Consider the following 27,405-nt stretch of genomic DNA (forward strand, 5'->3'; position numbering starts at 1 on the left):
TACATGCTGCATGAGAGGATGCAGATGGCCTGCCCCACCCTCCCCCTTCTCCCCTACTCTTGGGAGAAGCTGGACTGGGAACTCTCGGGACCTTACTGAGTCTTGATGCCAAACCAAACTTTTCTGGTGTCTTCCCTCACATTCTGAGTCTAACATAGAGTAAAGGAGAAAATCTACTCTTAGTCATTCTGAGCTTCCCACTTCAGAATTAGGAACCTAATTTTCAAAAAAACAAAAAAAAAAAAAACACCTTATTGATTTTTAGAGGGTTATAGTTACACTTCCAGTCATTGCACGACAAGTGTCTACCACCACTTTTGAACTTCTGTTTTCTATACTAGAACTCCATTCCCAGAAACTCAGAATTTGCCCTTATAAAATACCTAAGTTCATCTTGAAACTAGAACAAAGTTTGTTGTGATCATCTATCTAAGAAGAATTGCTTTGAGCAGAGAAAAGAGGAAAAGAACAAAAAGCAGAGACCCAGTGGAACTGGGGAACAAAGAGCCTGCTTTCTTTCTCAGTAAATCTGCAAATTTAAATTTTCTGGTGAGTGAATAAGGATCCCATCACTGTGAGCCCAGAGCAAGGGTGTCAGTACTTGTTTGAATGCTTGGATTTTTTTTTTACGAGCTGATACTGAGGTAGGGCAGTTTCCAGAACAACTCTTCTTCGAGTACATGTCCTGGCTGATTTCCCAGCTGTGTTAAGTAGCTGTGGAGAGTTTTAAAAATTATCTTAGTCCATTTTTTAGCTTCCCAACTCTGACATCATGTAAGCCCATTCACTTTATGAAGCCACTATTTAATGTTTGGAAAATTGCTTCCCCTTTTCACAGTTTTTCATTATTTGAAAGAAAAGTTGGTACTTTGGGGGCTAGAGAGATAGTCCAAAGGTTGACGTTCTTGCCTTGCTCATAACCAGCGCTGCTTTAGTTCCCTCTCTGGCACTGCATTTGGTTCCCTGAGCATTGCCAGGGGTAGTCTCAAACCAAAAAAAGAAAAGTTGGTACCTTTGCCAGGAATTGGCTTCCTGCCGGGTAGTGCATGTCTGCACTGAAGGCTTTCTCCCGTGGAAACCCAGGGCTTCTCTTGTCTCTATGCCCAGCACAGTACTGTTTGATAATGCAGGGGAGCAATAGTTGCCACCCCAAAGTTTGTCTAAAGTTTAGATTTTTTAGTTTAAAGAACATTTCATTGGAGATAATCTGAGATTGCGGGCGAAACTCAATGTTTTGTTTTGTTTTCTTGTGAATGGGGGTCTGGGGGTGGGCCACAACCAGCAATGCTGGGGTTAATTTCTGGCTCTGTGCTCTAAGGGTCACTCCAGGTGATGTGGGGGGCACAATATGAGGCAGTGAGGATCGAAGTGTGCAAGGCAAGCACCGTACCCACTGCACTGCCTCTCTGGCCAGAAGGTGCCATTTTTAATGAATGACTTTTAAATGTATAATATGAAAGAAAATCTCCCATTTCTGAAGGCTGTCTTATTCACTCTTCAGGGAAGACCAAATCTTTTTACCTCCTGTCCACAGAGAAGACTGAAACTGAAATCTGCATTTATGACACACCCTTGTGCTTTTCCTGGTGACCTTCTCTATAATCACCTCTTTCCTCACAACATTCTTTGTCTTTAGCTGAAGTTATTTAAGTAGGTAACTTAAGCCTTAAGTTTGGTTTTCCAGGTATATAAGAGGTAGACATACTAAACATTTTAGGTTTTGCTTTGTTTCCTTACCAGTCTGTTGTTACTTTGATTACTTCCAGTCCAAAACAAACAAACAAACAAAAAAAAACCTGGGAGATGGGGGAGGAAAGGTTGTTGTGAACAAAGAGGCCATATTTCCTGTGCCAGTCAATGATTTTACCTTTAGTGACTTATACAGCAGGGATAATTGCTATGCCATTGTGAATTTTTAAAAAACTACAGTAGGTGTCCTTTTTCTTGCATACAAAGTTCAGAATGCATAAATTTCTACAAACCAAGGCAGTCACTTTGAAAAAATGCTGAAGCAGTAGACCATAAGGACCCTTGAGCAACCACCCACTATCTTTACTTCAGTGCATTCGACTTACTGACTTACTGAAATATTTTGTTGATTCTTTAAAGATGTGACTAGAGATACATGTTTCACGTGTGCATGTGTTTTGCACACCTAAATATTTCATATTTACATATAGGATCTGAGAATATTAGGGGGCCTTGATACATCTACAGGCACGAAAAAGATTGCAGATGGGGTGGAGTGAGATTACATTAAAGCATGCCTGGCTCTCTTGGAGGGCTTAGGGATATATTTGGCATGGCTGGCAGATCGGTGGTGCAAGCGATGGCTGGAGAGCCTGGGGTCCTGACTAATCCCTCTCAAGGTCTGGTAAAGTGGAGAAGGGTGGAAACGAGGGCTGGGAGGACGTGCATGTAATGTTTAGCATTATGAGAGATAAAAAGACTGCTGTAATCAGATAAGGACTGGGGGGGGGCAGGAAGTATTTGCGGAAGATGTAAAAATTTCAGGATCTTTTCCTGAAATAAGGCTGTAGGGCCAGTCCACAGAAAGCAGATGGAATTCTTTTGCTCTGCAGGTGTGCCTGAAATGTGGGCACAGTGCTGGTCTCTAAAGTACCGACAGGCACTACTGATTGTTGTAGGATCAATTGGGATTCTTTTCCTGACATTCCCCCAGCACTCTCTTAAACAGATGAAAATGCAGACAGACAGGCAAGAAATCCAGTGCTCCTTGGTGAAGAGAGACCAGTCTTAAAAGAACTGTTGCAGCAAAAAATAATTAAGATGGTCACTGCCGGTACCTGACCTCTAGCACTGCTTTTAACCTTCAGAACAACATCTCAGCAGAAGAGATCCTCTCTTTGGTTTTGGTTTTTGCAATTGAGGAAGCTGAAGCTTAGAAAGAGACTGTCCTTTCCAGCTATGGAGGTCAGGACACACTTTGACCTGTCTGCTTCAGGACATTCCTGACATTACAAAGCGTGCCAGACTAGGCCCGCTGAGTCTGGGGAGCATTAAGAACATCAAGAACTGACACCCGGGACTTGCTGGGTCACAGTAGAGTCAGAATCCCCAAATAAAAAATGGGGTTTGAAATGGTTCTGCCTCTGCCAGCCCTTCCAACCATGATGATGCTATGCTGCCCACCTCTTTGACATGCTGAGGGCTCACAAGAAAGCAAGTCCTGTTTTTTCAAATAAGACTCTACGGGTTGGGGATGAGATTAAGAAGTTACATTTTTATATCAGATGCTTGATCCAGTTCATAAAAGCCAGTTTTATCTATTACTTGCCTAAATATTATGGTACTATTGGTATCAGAGAGTGGTAGCCATCGGAACCATTTGTCATCGATGATGGTGATTCTTTGGAGCTATTGAGTGCAGGTTTGTCTGAACAGGGGCTAGTTCAGTTTGTTTTTGCTCCCACATCTGGAACTTGACTTGTTCCTAATCAGTTACAGTGGGGTAGCAATTGCCACTTTGAAAAGCATTTATTTAAAAAAAAAAAAGTTGGGTGATGGGTCTTATTTTTGATGATGATAGCATTTTTAGAAACTTTTCTAAAGCATGCTAGCAGCCTGTTCCTTGTGCAAATTTCAAAACAAAGTTTCTCTTACTCTTCCGGCTCTCCCACCCCAGGACTCCCACCCTCAAGCCCCACATCTGGTTTGAACATGTTTAATTCTTTCCAGAAAGAAAGAGAGGGGGGTGGTGGGCAGGGAGTTTTCCGCTGTCCTACCTTTCTGGTAGGAGAGCCTCATTGTGGTTTTTGCTCTGAGTGGGGATAGGGCCAAACAGCGTAAATACACCACAGATAGGAAGCAGTTGGCCTGCAGCCATGCAGCTGGATTAGCTAGACATCCTTCACAGCTTTCAGTACGGCCTTTCTCCCCTGCCTTGTTTTAAATAGCCAGATGCCTCTGTTAATGCTTGCTGTTGGGGTTGTTGCCAGAGGAGACAAAGAGGCCTTTGCACCGTGTCCCTCCTCCCCCCCCCCCCAGTACATACACACACCCCACCATAGAGACTTCTCTGCCCTCAGGAAGGGCCATAACAGGACTCAGAGCAGGAAGGATATGCTGCAGAGATCACAGGCAAAAGCCAAAGTTAATCACCCCTATAGTCTGAAAGCTGAGGGTTGGGCATTTTCTCTTTTAATCTCTAATAAGTGAATACTTTTTGGAAAGACTTTTATGGCACTCACATAAGTAATGCAAACTTCCCCTTTTCATGTTTACTTAATCCCTCAGAGGACTGCAGAACTGCTCACAGCTGCAGCGCGCACACACAAACACACACGCGTGCATACAAGTAAAAGCATGTTTAAACAAGAGGTGTGTTGAGTTTCAGATCTTCACCTTGGCCATTTCCTGTTTGGGAGGAGTCCCTAATGTCCTTAAAGATTTCAGTAAACTGAGAATCCTCATAGATTTTTCTAGAATAGGATATTCTTTGTGGGAAGAGAATATTCTCAATTTATATACAAGTAATACAAATAAATGTTATAAAATATTCTTAATTCATCTCTGAGATCTCAAAGAATGTGTATGCTGAATCCTGGGATGAATGAATTTATGATGGAAACTGTGGGGGTTTTTTAAGTTAATGTTCCCACTATTGCTTATGAGTTTCCTGGCTCATAAGCAAATAATAGTGAATTTTGCGTTCTCAGAGATTCTGTTAGCTACAAATTTTTAAGATCTTATGAATTTTCAGGTGCTAGAAATATAACAGTGAATTAAAAGGGCAAAATCTGGGCCAGAGCAATAGTATAGCAGATGTTGGCCTTGCACACAGCTGACCCAGGATTGATCTCCAGCATCCTGTATGGTCCCCCAGACACCCACAGGAGTAATTTCTGAGCGCAAAACCAAGAATAACCCCTGAGCATCTCCAGATGTGGCCCCCAAAATCCAAAAAAAAAATAATAATAAAAGCACTTGGTCCAGAGCGATAAGGCAAGGGGTAAGGCGTTTGCCTTGCCCTCACTAGCCCAGGACGGGCTGCAGTACGATCCCCCAGCATCCCATATGGTCCCCTAAGCTAGGAGCAATTTCTGAGTGTGTATATTCAGGAGTAATCCCTGAGCTGTTATCAGGTGTGGCCCAAAAACCAAAAAAAAAAAAGAAGAAGAAGAAAAGAACAAAATCCCTGCTCTTAGAATTTGCAGTCTAGTTGCATGTCAGTACCGAGATAATGATGTAGTAGAAGGAACTTAGGAGTGTCACTTCCTATAAAGTGAGCAGAGAAATCTTATGGAAACCCTTACACAGAAACCAGTATAAAATAAGGAAACAGGGCCAATGATTAAGGTGTAGTTCCTTTTGTGTGACCAACTTGAGTTCAATCCCTGGTACCATGTGCCCCTCCTCCCCCCTCCCCCAAAGTATTGCCAGTAGTATGAGTGGAGGCCTCTGAGCACTGCTGAGATGGCCCAGGTAACCCTAAGCACTATTACCTTGTACCAATCATTGAACTAAAGGTCTTGAAAAGAAGGCCTATTTTTTTAAATAAACATTTATTTATTTATTTATTTAAGTTGTGGGGCCACACTCAAAGGATCTCACGGTTACTCTTGGCTCTGACTCATAAATCGCTCCTGGCAGGCTTGGGGGACCATTAGGGATGCTGGGGATTTGAACACAGGTCCATCCTGTGTTGGCTGCTTTCAAGGCAAATGAAGAAGGCCTATTTCAAGGCTACTATTAGTAGTATCAGAGGTGCCGGCAGTTGGAATAAGGGCAGTAGCAAGAGATAGCAAAATAATGGATGTATTTTGAAGGGAGAACCTGTGGTAATGGAAGGGATTGAGAATAAAGACTTCAGCCTGACATCTGTTGATTAAGATGCCCATTAGACACCCAAGTAGACATCAGAGTAGAAAGGTGAATTTAATGGATGGAAATGGAGCTGGTAGTTCTGGCTTGGACTATAAATGGTTTAGCCCCAGTTAACAGAAGACTCAGAGAGGACTGGTATAGGATAATGAGCATGCTGATGGTTTAGGTAGGAAGTCTTCTCTGATTTTATCTTTTCTCAGTAAAAGTGAAGAGTGAAGCAAACTTATGTGTCATCCATCTGAGAGGGAGGGATTGTGAGAACATGTATTGGAATGCTGGGTGGATGGCATTTTTAAGGGTCCACTTGAGGCTAGTTAAACTTGACCTAGAAATATAGTAGAAGTGGTGGATATTTCCATAAACCAGGTGCAACAAACAGATGGCCTGGGAACCCGGAGTACAATAATGGGTAGTAACTAGGTGAATTTTTGCCACCAAGCAGTTAAATGCAGAGAACAAAGTTTTCATGCAAGAGTGTTGTCATACACCATGGAATTGTATTTGTAGAAATCAAATGAAAACATGAGCGGTATAAGGAAAGGGCTGGGAGAAGACATCTCCCAATGAAGTTAGTAGAATCTGGAAAGAAGTTGATGTTGGAGAGCAGGATGTTCGGAATTGAGGAAATGAAGGTTAACCAATATAGGTAAAGGTGTGAGGCCATGGATGTGGCCAAGGTTTGGGTGGCTAAGGTTATGTGTAAGAAAAAGGCATTGGAAGAGAAGATTGCTAAAAACCAGAGACAAAAGCAATTAGAAGGGGATACTCTGCCGGGTATAATGGAGCCACCATGAATCATGATAAGGATCACAATGAAGAGATAGAGCCAGTGAGCCCTCTTGCTAATCACTTCAAGAAAGTGATTGACCCCAGAGATCTATAGAAAATTGAAGAAATTTGGTAGTGCACAACTGCAGATTTGAGAGTTTCAGATAACTAGAGAGAAGGCCAGTAGCATGCCAGAGATAATTACTCTACTCCATGCATTTCATTTAGGATCAGAAGGTGAAAGGAGGGACCAGAGTGATGATAGCACAGCAGATAAGGCATTTGCCTTGCACATTGCCTGCTGGGGTTCCATCTGACATCCCATATGGTCCCCCAGGCATTAGTAGGAGTAATTCCTGAGCACAGAACCAGGAGCAACCCTGGAGCACCACCAGGTATGGGGAGAAAAATGAAAAGAATTTAGATGAGATACCTAAGTAGTGAAATTCAGAGATAGGAAGTAGAATGGCAGCTACCCAGGCTAAAGGAAAGAGAGCAGTATTGAATGAATATGGATTTTCCAGACAAAAACAAGTTGGGGAGGATGTAGTAACAGGTACAGAACAATCTGAAAATGCTCAGGGCTGTAGAATTGTATGCTTAAAATGGTTGGAATGGGGGGCCGGGAAGGTGGCGCTGGAGATAAGGTGCCTGCCTTGTAAGCGCTACCAAGGAACGGACCGCGGTTCGATCCCCCGGCGTCCCATATGGTCCCCCCAAGCCAGGGGCGATTTCTGAGCACATAGCCAGGAGTAACCCCTGAGCGTCAAATGGGTGTGGCCCAAAAACCAAAAAAAAAAAAAAAAATTGGTTGGAATGGGTCCAAAGCAATAGTACTTTATGGGACCAAAGTAGTTTCTGGACAGTCACCTTTAAGGGGATAGTAGGAAGAGTACATTGGAAGGTACATTGGTGCATGAGCTACAGGCATGGACAACTTGGATATCCATGCTGCGTTGGGGACAAATGAGGTGAACAGAGATGTGGGCAGACAGAGGGACTTCCAAAGTGGTCTGAGCAGTGACGGGCTGGTAGGCCCATCTTCCCTAAGAGTCTAGGAACCAAGGGTTTCTGTGCTATACTGCTACTTGTGTCCCTGAAATCTGCCTCTGTAACTGGCATTAGCGGATATGAACATAGGTTTGAATGGGTGACCCATGAATTTTCTCCAAAGACAGAGAACAGCAAGTGAGATTATAATGGCCTTGCTAATAATTTAAATAAATTCCTCAAGCTGATGAATAAAAATAAGCTAGAATTGGTCTCTGGAGTAGAAAGGATTTTTTGGCAAATGTGCAAAAGAATTTATTGTAAAATTGCAATTTAGGCTGGAAAAAATAAAATTATAAAGAGAAAACTATATATGTATAAGGATATCAGAATTGAAATGCTTTCCCATCTATAATATCTGCATGGCGATTTGACTTGGAAGTGGATTAACTTATTCTTATGCTAATTGAAAAGACTGTAGACTATAAAATGGTAAACCCCCTGCCATTAAATGAAATTTTAAAAGTTGAAACTTTAACTTCTTAATCAGTTTTTCTTTTCTAGTAATAGCTATCCTAGCTTATAGGTCAGTTTATTTTTATTAATATTTATGCTTAGGATGTTATGCCTGCATACATCTTCAAAAGACTTAATATTTTTAATTACTGCATTTTAAAAAATAAACTTTCAGATTCAGTTTAATTGTTCTTATCTTTTTTTTTTTCTTTTTCTTAAAGTTGAGATGGACCATCTTCTAAAGTTGCTACCAGCATAAATGTTATTGTGACAAATTGAGAGTAGTACTGACTGACTTGTGGTCATCTTGCATTGTGGTACATGTCCTAAAGCTACCAGACCATTATCATGCCCCATTCTTCTTCTTGTCGTTTTAGTGACAGCTATATTGTGCGTGTCAAGGCTGTGGTTATGACCAGAGATGACTCCAGCGGGGGATGGTTCCCACAGGAAGGAGGCGGGATCAGTCGCGTGGGGGTCTGTAAGGTCATGCACCCTGAAGGCAATGGACGAAGCGGCTTTCTCATCCATGGTGAACGGCAGAAAGACAAACTGGTAATGGCAGACATGCAACCAACCATTGGGATGCGATTAGCATCGGCTGATTTCTTTACATTAAACCATAGCTCCCTTCTCATTGGGTTTTTTTTGTTTTTGTTTGTTTATTGTATTTTTTTCTCCAACTTTAAAAGTTAGAATTCTGAAGCTGGTGCCAAATTGCAGAATGTAATCCTGGCTTTTGAGCAGTCTTTTTAAAAGACCACTCAGTATATAGCTCAGATGCTAAGTTACTTACATATTGACTGTCTTGTTTGTGTCTTGGATTAATTAAGCTGTCTTCCTGACATTAGAACAAGAATATTCACAACAAAAGTGTGTTCTCTGTTGTGAATCACATTATAGTCGGCTTTGAAGTCAGACTTCTTTTCAAAGTAACGTTTATTCATAGAGAATGCCATCCAGGTTTGGATGCGGGAAGGTAAAATGCAGAGTGTCATCTGACAGATGGTTGCAGCTAAATAAAGGTTTATCAAGTGATATTCTAGCTTTTATTTCAGAAAGTAATTAGCAAAACAGGCTTGGAGGGTTCAGTGATACCTCAAAGGGCCAGAGTGCAGGCCTGCAAGCAGTCTCTGAACCAAAGAGAAGCCCTTGAGTTTTGTCAGGTGTGGTAACCCCAAAAGATGTGTTTGATAAAAGAATAACAAAAGTAGAGGTGTTACATATCTGTAATATTTTGATATGTTTCTAAGTCTATATTTGGAGATAATAATTATATCAAGGGGGTAGGAGTGTTGTTAGTTTATAACATACTGTTTAATGTAGAATGTCAATGTCCAGTTTTCCGTTATGAATTCAAAGTAATCTATAATATTAAAGAAAATTAAATATTTAAATTTCTGGGTTTTTAATCTTAAATTAAGGTGATAATTAATTGGTGGCTTGAACTTGAAACACTATCTACTTGTATTTGGTCATAGGGTGCATATTCAGAAGTCAGTAGATAATTTGTAATGTATAGGATTGTACGAGATCTCACAGATGGGCCAGAGAGATAGCACAGTGGTAGGGCATTTGCCTTTCACACAGCTAACTCAGGATGGGCAATGGTTCGAATCCCGGCATCCCATATGGTTCTCCGAGCCTGCCAGGAGCAATTTCTGAGTGCAGAGCCAGGAATAATTCCTAAGCGCCACCGGAACTAACCCAAAAAACAAACAAACAAACAAACAAAAAAGATCTCAACAGGGAAAACAGAAATCAGAAATACATTGCACAAAAACGTTAACGTAACACTTGGAACTCTTAATAGCTATATCCATTGAGTTTTGTGCTATTGTACAAAATCTTCTTTTACAACTACTTATTGTTTTAAAAAATACCTTCTACAATAGCTAACACAGGATAATTTGTAAATGTTATATAGGAATGAACAACAACACTATTTTCAAACTTGATTTTTGAATATTTGGGTGAAAACTGTTCATTTTAAGTAGATTTTGTTTTGTTTTGTATTAGGAAATTCTCAAACAATTAGAACAATACTTTTGTTCTTTTTATTTGGGGGCCATACCCAACAGTGCTCAGGGATCACTGCTGGTGATACTCAGGAGAACTATATGGGGTGCTAGGTATCACATCTGGTTCATCAATATGCAAGACAAACACCCTGCCTATTATATTATCTCTCCAGTCCTCCAATTAGAATAGTCTTTTTGGGTTTTGTTGTTGTTGTTGTTGTTTGTTTGTTTGTTTTGGGGCCACACCCAGCGGTGCTCAGGGGTTACTCCTGGCTGTCTGCTCAGAAATCGCTCCTGGCAGGCACGGGGGACCATATGGGACACCGGGATTCGAACCAACCACTTTTGGTCCTGGATCGGCTGCTTGCAAGGCAAACGCCGCTGTGCTATCTCTCCAGGCCCTTTTTGTTTTTAAGCCAAACCCTGTAGAGTTTGGAGTCCTCTCCCGACTCTGTGTTCAGGAATCATTCCTGGTAGGGCTCAGGGGATCATAGACGGTAGGAGGATCAAACGAGGGTCAGCCACATATGCAAGGCAAGTGCCTTACCCGCTGTACAATCGCCCTGGCTCCCTGAAACATTCTTGTTTATAAGATGTTCAGAGTAAAGCCCTGGTTTTGCAACATTGTGCATTGCTTGCTTGGAAAATAATAATGGTTTACTGAATTGCACAGATATTACACAAATGTTAATACATTTAATCCTTCAAAGCCAAAATCACATTCTTTTCTTTATTTTTATTTTTTGGGTCACACCCAGCAGGGGTTACTCCTGGCTCTATGCTCAGAAATCACTCCTGACAGGCTCGGGGGACCATATGGGATGCCGGGATTTGAACCGATGACCTTCTGCATGAAAGGCAAACGCCTTACCTCCATGCTATCTCTCCGGCCCCTAAAATTACATTCTTATGTCACCATAAATTTCATTAAGAAAGCCTTTAAGTTTTGGGTTATTGTACACAATTTTAATAACTACAGAAAAGTTCAAATATTATTAATGCAGCAAATACCTTTAGTTGCTTTTCTGGAAGTAACTGACTAAACTTTGTTCATTTTCAAGAAAATAACTCAAGTCTGAATATGCACAGATCATCAGTTCTTCCAAGTGATCCATGGGAAAAAAGCAGTTCAACTCATCACTAAAACATCTAGACTAAAACAAGTCCTCTTGCAACAGTCTTCGTTCTTCTACATATAGCAGATGTTAAAAATCTTTTAGAAATATGTTTTTTCTTCTCCAACTATACATTGTGCAAAGTGAGGATGTTTTTTTCATTTAGTTGAAACAGCAACACACTTTACAGCAAACTAGTACAGATGCAGATACAAGAGTCCTATTAAAATTATATTTGTTTTCATTTAATCATGGAGATAATAAAGTAAACTTTTTATTTAATAATAAATGTAATAAATGATAAATAAAATAGTTTACTAAATCCATCCTAAGCACTTTAAATATAATTTCACGGGGCCAGAGAAATAGCAGAGTTAGGGCATTTGCCTTGCATACAGCCAACCCAGGATAGACTGAGGTTCAAATCCCAGCATCCCATATGGTCCCGAGCCTGCTAGGAGTGATTTCTCAGTGCAGAGCCAGGAGTAGCCCCTGAGTGCCACCGGGTGTGACCCAAGAAGACCAAAAAAGACTAAAAAGCAAAAATACAATTTTACAACATGTGGCAGTGAGTAACCTGGTAGTGTTCCTTGGTGGTGTACTCTCTTATTGCTATGACGTGTCTACAGTCTAGCACAAAAAAGCAACCCAACGAAAACAGAAATTCCTTTTCATAATGAAATATTTTGCCACACTGGATTCACAGACCAAAGTTTCTGTTCATTGGAACAGTGGCTATAGAAGTTACTAACTAGAAATGCCTCTTGGAGTACCGAAGCAATGGTACAGCAGGTGGGACTCTTAGCTTGCACACAGCTGACCTGGGTTCAGTCCTCAGCATTCGATATGGTCCCTTGAGCACCACCAGGAGTAATTCCTGGTACAGAGTCAGAAGTAACCTTTGAGCATAACCAGATTTGGTCCAGAAACAAAAAGAAAAAAAAAAGGAAAGAAAAGAAATGCCCCTTAGTATGGAGAATAGCTGATTACTGCTAATGCATCCATGCTGAGGAATGTTGTGTAATCATTAAACAGAATCCTTTTTAGCAGCCTGTATCTTTTAGGACATGTTTTTAAGGATCATAGGAGATAAGTTACAGAGTACTTTATTGAATGGCTGCACAAAACACAGTCTTCCTCAAGCACAAACTTACATGAGAATATTAAGATGCCATAGAAAGAACTGGTATCTTGCCAAACACTTGACGGTGGATAACTCTAGAAGAGGAGAGGTATTGGGGGTAGTTTGGAAGAGATGAATAAGAATGGAGTATTCATTTTTATGCATATTTTATAAAGGCTGCAATATAAGACAGTTTCTCCATTTTAAGTTAATACCAAATTGGACATATGCCAGAAAGTCACTAAAGAGTCTCTATCTCTCTCTCTCTCTCTCTCTCTCTCTCTCTCTCTCTCTCTCTCTATATATATATATATATATATATATATATATATATATATATATATATATATATATTTGGTTTTTAGGCCACACCCGGCGGTGTGTGCTAGAAATAGCTTCTAGCAGGCATGGGGGACCATATGGGACCCTGGGATTTGAACCAACCACCTTAGGTCCTGGATCGATTGCTTGTAAGGCAAACGCCACTCTGCTATCTCTCCGGCCCCAAGAGTCTATATATTATATTAAAAATAAATCAGGTTTTCGACTTTTGTCATTGAAATATGTAATGATACCTTGTCGAAGAGGACATAGAGGGCCCAGAGAGATAGCACAGCGGCGTTTGCCTTGCAAGCAGCTGATCCCGGACCAGAGGTGGTTGGTTCGAATCCCGGTGTCCCATATGGTCCCCCATGCCTGCCAGGAGCTATTTCTGAGCAGACAGCCAGGAGTAACCCCTGAGCACCGCCGGGTGTACCCAAAAAAAAAAAAAAAAAAAAAAAAAAGGGCCGGGAAGGTGGCGTTAGAGGTAAGGTGTCTACCTTGCAAGCGCTAGCATAGGACAGACCATGGTTCGATCCCCTGGCATCCCATATGGTCCCCCCAAGCCAGGGGCGATTTCTGAGCTCATAGCCAGGAGTAACCCCTGAGCGTCAAACGGGTGTGGCCCAAAACCCAAAAAAAAAAAAAAAAAGAGGACATAGAGAGATACCTAATCCCATCCCACAAGCTTACGTAGTTTAGGTGACTGGACTGATTATACTTTTCAAAAAACCTATTAAAGTTCTGTGACAAAATGTACCTTTGGAATTATCTTAAACTCAGAAATGTCAACTGAAGACTAATTTTTTCACCCTGGAAATAATGAAGAAATGAGGAGTCTTTGTTTTTACAAAAAGCTTATTTTGAGACTTTGAATTGAGACTATTAAGTTCTAAAATAGATACCATTTGTTAGTTAAAGCCTTGGTTATTTGGATTTCCCTAGTTTGGAATGGGGCTGGGCTGACATTTAATCGTTGCACTATTCTTAGGGGAAATAGTCATATTAAGAAATTTAATCATAAATAGAATTGTATGAGGGAACCGTTGTCTTCTTTCAGTACTGTATGAGAAACTAACTATTTGGGATTTGTATTTGATATGCCAATTTGAATATTATACTTTGTTTGGTTAGGGAACATTTATTAGGTAGCACATGATTTGCTTCATTTTTTTTTTTAATTTTCACTCTTTTGAAATTTGCTCTAATTTGAGCTTACACTAATTTAGGCACTACTTACTCTTTCCCTTAATTTAGTCTGCAAGTTGTAATAAGATTTCATTTTGTAGGGCCCGGAGAGATAGCACAGCGGCGTTTGCCTTGCGAGCAGCCAATCCAGGACCAAAGGTGGTTGGTTCGAATCCCGGTGTCCCATATGGTCCCCCGTGCCTGCCAGGAGCTATTTCTGAGCAGACAGCCAGGAGTGACCCCTGAGCACTGCCAGGTGGCCCAAAAACCAAAAAAAAAAAAAAAAAGATCTCCCAAGATTTCATTTTGTAAATGTGGAATTTTGCCAGAAAAAGACCAATGCTATTAAAAATTAGCAAGTTTAATAAAATTAGGCTGTGGGTGTAGCTCAGTGGCAGAGTGCATGCTTTGCATAGATGAGGCCCTAAGTTTGATTTCCAGCACTGGAAAAAATGAAAAGAAACAGCAAAGTTATTTTAACATAATAAGCCATAAGAACAAATATTATCACTGTTCTGGCAGGGGTATTTTTATGAATAAAGAATGAAGACTATAGCTGTGATCGCAATGCTTTTATAAAAACTCCAATAACTATCAATAATAGCATTGTGTAGACACAAAGAGTTATTTTATAACACATCTTGATTTTTTTCCAATGTAGTAGTGTTGACAAGAGTAATAAACTTGTAAATTTTAGAGAATAACGGTATAACAATAATAATAATAATAGTCAAATACTAAATTGTGGTGTGCTAAGAACCAGAATGAATAAAAAGACAAAAGTTGATGGTGGAAATATAATCGTGAATAAATGTGACTATCACGTTACTCATTATTCAGTGTCTTTAGAGCATGTTCATGAATATGGAATCAATGCTATAATTTTACTTTAGACATAAGGTCACATTTAAATCCCTTACTAAGACAGTCTAAGTCTAGATTGTTAGAAACTGGAAGTTCTAATAATATGGGGGTAGGAAAAAAGCTTAATTGGAGACCCAAATTTAGAGTATTAACAACTGAAATGGGGTTAATAGAAAAAGATGTTGATCAGAAAAAAATGAATGGCATTATGGTTAATGATATAAGGGATAAAGAAAGCAAAGAAGGCAGAGAGATTTTGAGCCAGAGAAAAGGAACAAGGTTTGGTATGGTTAGAGATAGGGTATTTGGAAGAGGAAATTTGTGGCCGCCATTTTAGAGCTGATATGTGTTTCATCTTGTTAAATGTGTGATCATTGGAAAGTATCCATTAGAGCAGAGGAGAGCCATTTGTGTGAAGATCCTGGCACAGCAAATTAACCTGGGCCTCAACTTTGTGCCCTTCCCTTTTCTCTACCCCCACTTCCCCACCCTATCAAGGACAAGAAAAAGGGGAAGAAATAGTTAAAATGATCAGTGCGGTTTAGCAGTGCGGTACAACAATGGAGAACTACCAAAGCCATGGGAGGTGCTCGACAAATACTGAATGAGCAGCAGACACCATCAAAAGTTTATTCCATGATGGAGCAGGGAAAAGTAGATTTTCATTGATTGTTAAATGGTGGATTTTTGTAGCCAAACACCATTATGACATTCTACCAGTAACCAGCCTGTGTGTTTTAATCCTTCAGGTGGTGTTAGAGTGCTATGTAAGAAAGGACTTGGTCTACACCAAAGCAAACCCAACATTTCATCACTGGAAAGTCGACAATAGGAAGTTTGGACTTACTTTCCAAAGCCCTGCTGATGCTCGAGCCTTTGACAGGGGTGTGAGGAAAGCCATTGAAGACCTTATAGAAGGTACTGAATTTGCCTCTGCATTCTCAGTGGGGCTATGAAATCTTCCAACTTTACTTTAATTCTAGTAGTCTGCCATCACTTACTTGTGGTCTTTGCAAAAGGGTTTGAGGGCTAGACCCAGTAGGTGTGAAAACTTGAATAGTATCTGAGGAAAACAATTAAAGTGGAAGTACACAGTGAAAGGAGATGGATTTCTAGAATAAGGAGAACCTGACTGATTTTTAAACTGCTTTAAAAAACACATTCTGGATGATTTCACCTTGCAGCTTCATAAGTCTGATCTGTTGTAACTCAGTGTAGAATGAATTCCAGTGGGCCAAGAAGGCTCAGCACCGTCTCTGGGCTCCTGAAGTTTTGGGTTAAAGTTGGTTAGTGGACAAGTAAGTGGGCAGTAGTCCTTCTGTCCTATTTGATTGTTGACTGAAAGGCCCTTGGACAGTTAGTTTTTATGAACTAGAAAACTGGCTGGTTGCTTAGATCCTTCAGAGGCAAAAACACAAATTCTCCTCTTTTAGATATTCAGTTGTCAAATCAAAGGGTTTAAAGGTTTCGTTGCAGGGCCCTGTGAAGAAGGAGCTATCAAGCAAGGTATGCAAAAGCCAGATTCATAATTTGAAGATGTTCATCTCAGGAGGATATACATTAAGTTTGTTAAAAAAAATACTTTGAATTTATTATTTTCTTTATTGTAGATGTGGTAGAAGAGATAAAAATCTTAAGGGAGGCCAGAGATCTGGCTTCGATTCTGGCATCCCATATGATCCTCCGAGCCTGCCAGGAGCAATTTCTGAGCACAAAGCCAGGAGTAACCCTCGAGAGCTGCCAGCGCTGGCCCAAAAAACCAAATAAATAAATAAATAAATAAATAAATAAATAAATAAATAAATCTTCTTTTTTGTTTTGTTTTTTTGTTTTTGGGCCACACCCGGTGACGCTCAGGGGTTACTCCTGGCTATGCGCTCAGAAGTCACTCCTGGCTTGGGGGACCATATGGGATGCCGGGGGATCGAACCAAGGTCCGTCTCCTAGGCTAGCGCAGGTAAGGCAGGCACCTTACCTCTAGCGCCACCGCCCGGCCTAAATAAATAAATCTTAAGGGGCCAGAGAGATAGCACAGTCGTAGGTTATTTGCCTTGCACACAGCCAATCCAGAACGGATTGGCTTCAAATCCTGACATACCATCTGGTCCCCATGCCTGCCAGGAGTAACTCCTGAGCTCTGTCAGGTGTGGCCCAAAAAAACCAAAAAAGTTTAAAAAAAATCTTAAGAAAAGTTTCTTAGGAGCATAGAGATAGATGATGTAATAAAACATATGCCCACCATGTCAAGGACCTGAGTTCTATTCTGGGCACCCCACATATTCCCCAACACCACATAGTATAGCTCATTCCAGGACATCATTGACTGAACTATGCCAGGAGTGGCCCTTATTATTTTATTATTTGGTTGGTTGGTTTTGAGGCCCCATCCAGTGACTCTCAAAAGCTGCTCTTGGCTTTGTACAGTACCAGCTGTATTTTGGGGACCATGCAGTCCAGGACTGAATCTAGGTCTCCTGCATACAGAGCGTGTTCTCAAGACTGTTCAGCACTCTCACTGGCCCTAGAGTAGCCCCTCTTTATTTTTAGGTGGAGGGGTTTGGGCCACACACTGCAGTACTCAGGGATCAAGCCCCGTTAGCTGCATGCAAGGCAAGCGCTCTTCCTACTGTGCTCTCACTTTGGTCCCTATCCCTTATTTTAAAGGGGGAAAAAGGGGAAATTGCTAAACAAACCATCATTATTATCATTATTAAGAAAATTCTAGCTGAATCTAGAGATAGATAGCATGGAGGTAAGGCATTTCATGCAGAAGGACGGTGAGTCGAATCCCGGCATCCCATATGGTTCCCCGTGCCTGTCAGGAGCGATTTCGTAGCGTGGAGCCAAGAGTGACCCCTGAGTATTGCCGGGTGTGATCCAAAAACAAACAAAAAAAATTCTAGCTAAATGTTAATCTCTTCATTACAACTGTATGATGATACAAAAAATAATAAAATGTGATGTTTACATTACTGGTCTGACATCAGTAGCAGATATTTAATTTTTTAATGGCAGATATTTTAAACGTTATTAGCCAAGCTTTTAAATGTTTAGAGAGAACATCTCCTGCATTCATTATTGATCTAAGCTTGCTATCTGTTCATGTTCTTACTCACGAAAGCTGCATGTGAAATTTGATTCTTCTAGTTGTAATTTTTCTTTATGCCCTTTGTCTCATTGTTTTCTATCAAAAGTTGCCTTAAATGGGCCTGGAGAGATAGCACAGCGGCGTTTGCCTTGCAGGCAGCCAATCCAGGATCAAAGGTGGTTGGTTCGAATCCCGAATCCCGGTGTCCCATATGGTCCCCTGTGCCTGCCAGGAGCTATTTCTGAGCAGACAGCCAGGAGTAACCCCTGAGCAACGCCAGGGTGTGACCCAAAACCCCCCCAAAAAAAAAAAAGAAAAGAAAAGAAAAAATTTTGCCTTAAACATGATTAACAAAGTGATTCAGAGAGTGGAGAAAATTATGAAAGATCAGTAGGAATTGTATAGAGGACATATTGAGACTGCTATTTTTTTTATCCAGCAGTGCTCTTATTGTTAATTTAAATAGTCTCCATCCCTTTATGAGCAGTTTTTTTACATTAGTTTTATAATTGCAAAATGTTTTCCAAATACACATTTTTAAAGACCTATCCGAGAAAAGGAGAAGATAGATAATAACTTTCCAATGATTTTCCTTTTGGCCATTGACAGTGTCAGTTAAGGGAAGATAAGCAATGGGGCCGGGGAGAGAGCATGGAGGTGTATGGTGTTTGCCTTGCATGCAGAAGGACAGTGGTTCGAATCCCAGCATCCCATATGGTCTACCGAGCCTGCCAGGGGCTATTTCTGAGCATAGAGCCAGGAGTAACACCTGAGCGCTGCCAGGTGTGACCCAAAAACCAAAAAAGGGGGGGGGATATATGTAAGAGTTAGACTTCATGCCCAACCACAGAGCCTGAACAGCACTGCACCTCAGAACCTCACATAGTCCATTGTCTGAGGCTCTCTAGGGTCCTGGGCCCTGTTTGGAATGGAAGCAAACAAAACTGTCCATCAAGTAGTTCCACATATCACTGGATTCTGTTTGTGGAGAACTGGAGTAGTAATAGTGACTTCATCCCAGAATGAAAAATGCCACAAATAGATAAGTAAATTGAACCCCAAATGATGATTCATTGCATAATTAAATATATCAGATTACCAAGTTGAGCCCTAAATTTTTACTATGAAAACAGAATACTCAGTGCCGGAGCAGTGGCTATAGACTGTAGAGCGTCTGCCTTACACGCACTAACCTAGGACAGACCAAGGTTCGAACCCCCGATGTCCCATATGGTCCCCCCAGCCCCAAGTCAGGAGCAGTTTCTGAGTGCATAGCCAGAAGTAACCCCTGAGCATCACTGGGTGTGGCCCAAAAACCAAAAAAAAGAAAAGAGAATACTCACTAATACCATTGAGAAAATCTCCTTGCATAAGAGTCAGTATTAAAGATGACTCCCACAGTCTGAATTTTTGAGTGCAGTGTCTGAATTGTAGAACATCTGTAATTGAAGACATCCAGACAGGCTAGTTAGTTGAGTCCCCTTCAGGGTAAATGCAGAGACCTAATTCTAATTAAATAGCAAAACTGTGATAGGTCTGAAGGGGGCTCTGAGTCCAGTGTTTTTCCAAATTACTACATCGTGGGATTCTTGAGGGATTGGGCTCCTGGCTGTGGCAAGCTGGTCTTGATTGACTCATGCCTTTCAGAGCAGTGGCAGGTTTTCTCATTCTCACTCAGTGCGCACTCTGTTGGCCAGTCAGAAGTGTGAGGAATTAATTGGGCAGTAACACAAAGCAACTTTCTGGAGCATGTTGGCAAGAATGAAAAAAAGAGCAAATTGAAGTATTTTATTTCCAAATAACATATTTCTGCTGATCATTCATATGCAGAAGGAATGGAATATGGTTTCCTTAAAATAGACTTATTTGGCTTAATAGTTTTGGAAATAGTGCCATTTATTTGTTTGTTTTTGTCTCTCTAGGCTCGACAACATCATCTTCCACTATCCATAATGAAGCTGAACTTGGGGATGATGATGTCTTCACAGTGAGTTCCTTTTGTCCTTTGCTTTCTAGATTCATTGACGAACAGTCAGAGAGAGGGTCTGTTTAAGAGCAAGACACTCTGCAACTTGACATCGATGTTGCTTCGGGGGTGATTTGCCTTAGGGACACTGGTCATGATGCGGTGATACCATTCACCATGACACAAGTTTGTACCTCTCCTGGTCCTACCAAGATTCTCTGAATGTCATCCTCAGTTTCAGGGCCACCTCCTATCTAATTTGCCTCTGATTTTTGTAGTTCTAGCACTGCAAATCCTTAGTCTCCGGAAATACTCAATTGCAGGCAAACCAGGACAATTGGTCAGTCTACTGGGAATCTTCAGTGAAGACAATCCCCTCCCTGGCATTAGTAAATCAGTATCTAATCAGGAAAGTCTGAATCTGAGGGAAGGTCAGGCTCAAGGATGCTGCAGAGGGAAAAGACTTAGTTTGACACAGCTTGAGTTAATGTGATGTAACTGGAGACAAGACCAGTTCTCCCCTGGCTCTCTATTTAAATACTGTGCTTCTAAAAGTTAATTAACAAAGAGTTCATCGCCAGGCTGCTGTGTGCCAAGTGCCTTGAGCAGAGCAGTGTTACAAGTGCTGCTTAGAGCACACACATTCTTTGACACCAGAACCAGATCTTGCTTCCTGCCTTGCATTCTGATATTTTTTTGTTTGGGGGTTTATTGTCTGCCTATACAATGAAGCTTTTCAAGCACACGGGATCATTTAAGGAATAATTTAGTGAATTCCTACATAAGCCCCACCCAGATTTGCCAGTCGTGTCATTTTGGAAGCAACACACTTTTTTTTTCCCTATTGTGGTTGGAAGTCACCTCTACAATGTTTAGCATGCATCTCATAAAAAGAAGACATTCAGGAGCCAGAGCGATAGCACAGCAGGTGGAGCGATTGCCTTGTACTTTCCTACCCGGGATTGATCCCATCATCTGTCTGGTCCTTGAACCTGCCAGGAGTAACCCATGAATGCTGCTGAGTGTGACCCCAAAACCAAACACATACAACAAAAAAAAGACATTCACTTATACACCCACAACACAATTACTTGACTTAATAAAATTAATAGGAATTTCTTGTTACCATCTAATAGTTTTCCAGTAGTTTCTTGGTTGTCTCAAGTATGTTTTCTAGTTAATTTTTATTTCACGTTTAAAATACCGGTTTAGCCCTTTAAAATCAGAGATTAGATTGGCCTGTGAGACAGGCACAGCTTCTACAAAGCACTGTCCCAGAGATGAAAGAGAGGTGTGGGGATCAGAGAAAGCTATTCAGGAGGTCCCCTGGACTAGATCTGGGCTTAGGAAACAAACTCAGTTTTTCTTCCATGGATGGCTGTTGTGTTGTGCCATTGAACAAGCTTCCCAGAGCACTCTGAGCAGGTCTTCTCAACAGTTGGCATGTTGCTTACATCTGTTCCTTTGTCATGTTTTTGAGAGACAAACAACAGCAGGAGGGTTAAAAGGTGGCTTCCTGTGCTCCAGAGAAAAACTGTCTTTTGCAGCTGCTTCCCAGCTACCTGCCAGAAGTGATTTATTGACTCAGGAGAAGGCAAGAGGCAAAGGGTGATAGAAACCAGCATTCCTCCTGGTTTTGTCCTGTAATCCCCAGGGATCAACAAGCTACTCTAGGGTAAAATAGAGTGCCTGGAAGGAAACGTAAAAGCAGTCCTGATGCTTCCAGACACCCGGAAACTCAAAGAAGAGCTCTACATAGTTGTGTTCTGTATTCTATTGTGTAATCTAACTGTCCTCATGCCATTTATCTGCAAGTAAAGGCCTCTTCATAATCATCCCTTCCTTCCCCCAAAGAGGGAAGGCATTTAGCCTTTTGGCAGTAGAAATACACCTTTGATAAGAATGAGGAATTCTCAAGGCAGAGACTAGTATGAAGGCTTCAGTTCCCTGTCATTGGATCCTGACACACTGAACAGGCTGAATGACCTGGAGCAAAGAGTAGCTGCTAGAGTAATAAGAACTGCAGGATCTGCAGCATTTCAAGGTTGGCTGTATTCTTACAACTTTTACTGGTAAGAACAGTTTAGAACTTGGAATCATTTATTATAAAAAGAGTATAAATGTTGGAAAAAGCCCTTCAACTTACGATGAATCAAAATTAGTTTTCTAAGAGGATGGTGTGTGCTTGTTAAAACCTTTAAAGTTATCACTAGAGGAACCAGAAGTATCTCCTCCCGTTCCTGTAGCTGGAGCCAGGGGTTTGTTTCCCTCTGTGTCATCAATCCTTTATAGTAGGAAAAAAAAGATGATACTTGACTAGACAATGCACTAAGGCCCAGTCTGTGGCTGCAAACACTCCCGCCCAGCCAGGCATCTCCCACCATTGCCTCTGCAGTCTTCTCTGCCTTTCCACCTCATAGCCCTGCTGTGCCCACATCTTTTCTGCCTAAACCACTACCAGACATTCCTGATTAGGAGGCCTTCTGAATTTCTAAGATGGGACTTCCTATTCATGTGTCCTAATTTCTCTCTCTACAGTTAGGTTTGTTCTTATAATCTTTAAAAGTCTCAGGGCAAGGCTGGAGTAATGCAGAAGTTACAGCATTTGCAGCATACCAGTGGTTCAGCTTCTGGTACAAAGTATGGTCACCCAAGTACTGTCCCTCTGTGCGCAGAGCCCCTGAGCACTACGAGTGTGGCCAAAAATTAATTCTCAAAGTTCAATGCCTTCCCTCTTTGTTTTGTTTTGTGTTCTGAAAGAATGCATTTTCACTTAATTACATTATATGCAGCTCATTGCTCATTTTCTGGACCCCAGATATGGCGCATCACAATCAGGTGATTGTGATTTATCCCTTTGTTTCATTGTACTGAGGAGATTATTTAAAGGTGGGTGATTTGAGAGGAGTCTTAGTAAAGTGTTTTGTGTCAGTATTTTTGGGTTTTTTTTGTTTTGTTTGATTTGGGCGCCAGTGGTGCTTGGGGCTTACTCCTGACTCGTGCTCAGGAATCATTCCAGGTGGTCCTAAGGCACCATATGTGATGCTGGGGATTGAAATTATGTTGGCCATACCCAAGGCAGGTGCCCTGGCTTCTGTCTCCTGTGTCATTTCTCACTGTTTTCTATGGATCTTCAAGAAGGATCTGAGATCCTAGCATTTATCACTTGCTACTACAGCCTGTGATGCTTGGAGGACAGGTGCTGGATCACTGTGAGGGAATTGCAGTACTTGAACCATTTGATCCAAATCTGTAAGATGGGTAACTTGAAACTGAAGCTACCACAAGCCAAGGTGAACATTTGATAATGGTTGGTTTGGGGCATTGCTAAGTCAGCACATGCTTGTTGTGCCTCTCACTGGCAGCCTTTCTTTCACTTCAGAGCTGAGGAGACATGTATGGGGCAAATGGAAAGACCCTCAAATCTGTCCCCTCTGCTGTGCTTTCTTCTGTCTTTGTGGAGGAAAAGTGCTGCAGCTTAACTATGGGGAAGCCTGTGTAAACTAAGGGATGAGCAATTTCACACCCTGGAGAAAATTAATTAGTTTGCTTCCTAATTTTCTCCCAGAGCCCTGCAGCTGAGGATTCTAAGGCCAGTGAATAGAGAGGCTGTAAGGATAGAGTCGAATGAAGGGAGAGGGTGAGTAAAGAGAGAGTGGGCTGAATAGAAAGAACTTGATGTCCATGGTCTCACTTGATTAATGTCATTTAGTGAGCAAATCTCCAGATTTTTGTTTTGTAGAATTTGGTTCATTAAAACAGAGGTTTCACTAGTCCAGAACTCTAAATCACTTTAGAATCTTTCTGGCCTCTTCCTAGGGGAGATAAGATCATTTTAATACTGTCTCGAGAGAACACAGCTGTAGCATAGACTGAACTTCTAGAACATTCTACTCTGGAGCCAATGGTCAAAGTTGTCCACAGGCCAGCTGGATTGCAGAGTGGCTGCATTCTGGCCCCATCGCAGGAAAGTGGGCAATCATTGTTTTACAAAAAGATACTTGGGGATATATAAACTTCCTCCACTTTATCTTCCATAGTAAGCAGTCCTTAAATTAATATCTGAGGCTCGTTTTTCAAACCTCTGTTCTTCTTTGAACATGTATCTCACTGTCTGTACATTTCTTTGCCTGGAGAAGCCTGTGTTCTCTCTTGAACACATCGTTCTCCCATTCTTCCCCTTCACATTTTTCTTTTTGTTTGTTTTAATGAAAACTGTCTTGTTTCCCCCGGCTAAAAAAAAGAGTTATCTAAATCTGAAATTAAAGAATTAGTAGTTTAACTATATAACCTTGGGAAATATGTAGAGAAATACATAAACGAGTTAGAATCCGGCCCGAGAGGTGGCTCAATGGACTCGTGCATGCACTGTATACAGGGAGTCTGGAGCTCAGTTACACAACCACTGGGGGCTACCCCTCCAAAAAAAAAAAAAAGTCAAGAACTGAAAAAAGCAGAGATGACCCCCCTGTCCCCAAAACTCTTAGATGAGATATTAAGAAAGAACTAGCCAAGGTGGGGTCTGTGTAGGTGGTGAAGGGAGAAGTCAGAAAACTAAAAAGCAGTCCTGGCGTTCATCCATCCTTGTTCCAAGAGACAAGACCAGGGTTGAGTTCCCTGACTCTAGGCCTTATCTTCTCTGGTATTAACAAGCAGTCTTCATACTGTGGAACTAAGAGCATTCAAGCAGGGCATGTGGCTCAGTAGTAAGACATTTACCTCACAGTGAGAATATGAATGGATGGATACGAAAGATAACAGACAGGAGTTAGCTGGAAATGTTTGATGGGTTAAAGGGCAACAGTAGCTTAAAGACGCACCTACTCCTTCCCTACTCCTTCAGCTTTCAACACTTAGAAGTTAAAGGGATTCATGTCCTATAAGCCCACCTCTTTCCTTCTAGCAAATAAAATAAGATTCACCACTTTTATAGATAAAACTTAAGCCAGGGTTGAGCAAGGGCTCCCCTGGGAAGAACAGTGAGCGCCCTTTCTCCAGCCTTTTTCATTCACTATCACTATTTTTCTCTTCCCCGGATGAATAATTGCATTTATGATATTAACAGCTGGGTTTCTTCTTCCCCTGACAACTGATTACTAGAGATATCTTAGGTTTCTCATGGATCCAAGTTAGAAAGGGGAGATATAGGATGATAAACTCCTTTCTCTAATCAGAAAATTAAAAAGAAAAATCTGTGACCAGTGGTTTGCGTGGCCCCTTCTTCTGGCGAACTTTGAATCACTCAATGAGGTTTATAGCCTAAAAATTTAAAACTTGCTCGTGAAGGCCTACCCTATTATTTGTTGGAGTTTGGTGGGTTTTACACACACACACACACACACACACACACACACACACGCATGCACACACACGTGCGCGGGTTGCTGAATATGACCAGTCATTCTCAATTGATATTTTCTAAGCAAGTGCTGAGTAATCCATCACTAATGAAGTAACTTCTCTGGTGCTCTTTGTGCCATCCTTGGCTAAATCAAAGTTATTCACCTTTTCTGTGGGGTCTGAATTGTCCCCCAGAACCCATTTGATAAAAATAGCTATTTGGTTTATGTTTTAGTGTCTAGTGTCCTTTGTTTCTTCTAGAAGTCAGTTCGTCTTCACATAGGCAAAAAGTGTTCTGTCTTTTAAAGCAGCCTGTTCAAAGTCTAGCCATGTTTTCACCAGATTCTGGAAAGTCTAGGCTTCCCTCATGCCCTACGCTTGACCCCTTGACATCCTGTTTACTACAGGCTGCATTTTATGACTTTCTGATTATTGTGAGCAGTTGTCTCTAATGGTATTCTTAACCACCGCCCACCCAGCCCCAACCACCCTCCACCCCCCAACTGCACCCCCCCCCCCATTCACTCCAGGTATTTCTATCTACAACATGACAGGAGCAAGTGGCTGGAACCAAGGTAATGTGCAACAACCTGTTAGTCTCGATCACCTTTGAATGTTTGCAGGTCTGCTTATTTCTATTTTTCACTAAATGGAAACATGACTTTGTTAAATTCTTTAATTATCATGGCTTCATTTCTAGAAAGGGAATAGTGCTGCCAAGTACCTGGAGTTTTTTTTTTCCTTTTAGGGAAATCTTTTCCACCTACTTCATCCCCAACTAGCATCAAAGCTGAGAGCAGATCTACCAAATTGATACTTAACTGGGTTCATTTGCTGGTTCTCTAAGAGATTTTTTTCCTATAAGATCCCTGAGTTTACTGAGCTTGGAGTCCAGAAATATCCGAACTTCCAAACTAAATGCTGCCAGTAGTTAACTGTGGTTACTGATCCTTTGGACACAGAGCCCTAAGGGGAAATATTTCCCTGGCTGAGGAATGACTTCTGTGCATGACCACACAACCCTCCTCTGAGGTCCACCGTGACAACTGCATTTATCAAGGAGGTGAAGTAACCTGTACTGAGGATGCAACCTCAGAAAGGCATGCCAAACTTTCACAAAACTTCAAGGAAATGTTTATTCAGTATATTTCAGTAGATTTCATGTATCGAACATGTCAGATTGATTGATCACAAGGAAACACATACGTACCCCAAATGAGAGACTTTTGCTCCAGGACCTTAGTTTGCTCAAATGGAGAGTAAAGCTTAAGGTTAAAATTAGAAAGAAAAGGGACTAGGGAGATAGCACAGTGGTAGGGTGTTAGCCTTGCAGGCAGCCGGCCCAGGACAGATAGTGGTTCGAATCTTGACATCCCATATGGTCCCCTGCGCCTGCCAGGAGTAACCCCTGAGCGCCGCCAGGTATGACCCAAAAACCAACAAAAATAGAAAAAAAGAAGAGGAAAGGAAGAAAATTAAGGCCAGAGCAGTAATTCAGTAGGTAGGGCATATGGTAGTCCAGGGTTTCATTTCCTCACCCCAAGACCACCAGGAGCAAAAACTTGAGCTCAGGGGTAAGCCCTGAGCACCATGGGAGTGATGGGGGAGGGAAGGAAGGAAGGAAGGAAGTTAGAAATAGAAATTCCTTTAACAAATTTTAGCTCTTGAAAGGCATCTGTGGTGGCTTATTGAGAAAGTGGTCTTGAGATGAGACTGCAGTGCTTTGTGACCAGGGAACTGCACCTTGCGACTGACTGCTGCAGGCCTGATACTGGATGGTGGTGACTTTATCTTCCAAATGACAATAATTTTCAAGCTCCTTTTACTTAGGAAGAGGAGGATCTCTTGATTCAACATGCAATGCCTCCAGTGGCTAAATTGAAGCAATTAAATGTCTCAGCCTCAAACAAAATTTTTGAAATGCTCTCAGTTGCCGGAAGCCCAAAAGCATCTTGCTATCCTCCCACTCATGTGTTTCTTCCTTTACACATCTATCATCTCATCTTTTCAAGCTGCGGATAGCAAGAGACTTATTTCCACTTTACTAATTCATACACAGTATATAGTCCTGGTTATCTGAAACCTTGGCCATCCTGCTCCTGAGCCTGGAGTTCTTTTCAGTGAAGTTAGCCTGTGGATTTTTCTTTCTTATCAGACTTTCATCTAGCTTCAATTTTTGTTTTCATCCCTAGAGACCACAATGCCCCTCCCGGTATGTGCCAAACCCCACCCCCCACCAAGGCTGCCTTCCTCTTAGA

The 27,405-nt window shown here is 41.4% G+C and overlaps 1 protein-coding gene across 1 annotated transcript in view; it reads left to right on the forward strand.

Moving 5' to 3' along the window:
- The window catches only part of SPRED2 (sprouty related EVH1 domain containing 2), a 131,302-nt gene that overhangs the window by 89,451 nt on the left and 14,446 nt on the right, over positions 1-27,405 (forward strand). Inside the window, exons 2-4 of the mRNA XM_049784741.1 lie at positions 8,499-8,676; positions 15,503-15,671; positions 19,764-19,828. Coding sequence (XP_049640698.1) covers positions 8,499-8,676; positions 15,503-15,671; positions 19,764-19,828 — 412 coding nt within the window. The remainder of the gene's footprint in view (positions 1-8,498; positions 8,677-15,502; positions 15,672-19,763; positions 19,829-27,405) is intronic.

Source organism: Suncus etruscus, chromosome 12 (genome assembly GCF_024139225.1).
Source record: "Suncus etruscus isolate mSunEtr1 chromosome 12, mSunEtr1.pri.cur, whole genome shotgun sequence".
In the NCBI taxonomy this organism is placed as follows: Eukaryota; Metazoa; Chordata; class Mammalia; order Eulipotyphla; family Soricidae; genus Suncus; species Suncus etruscus.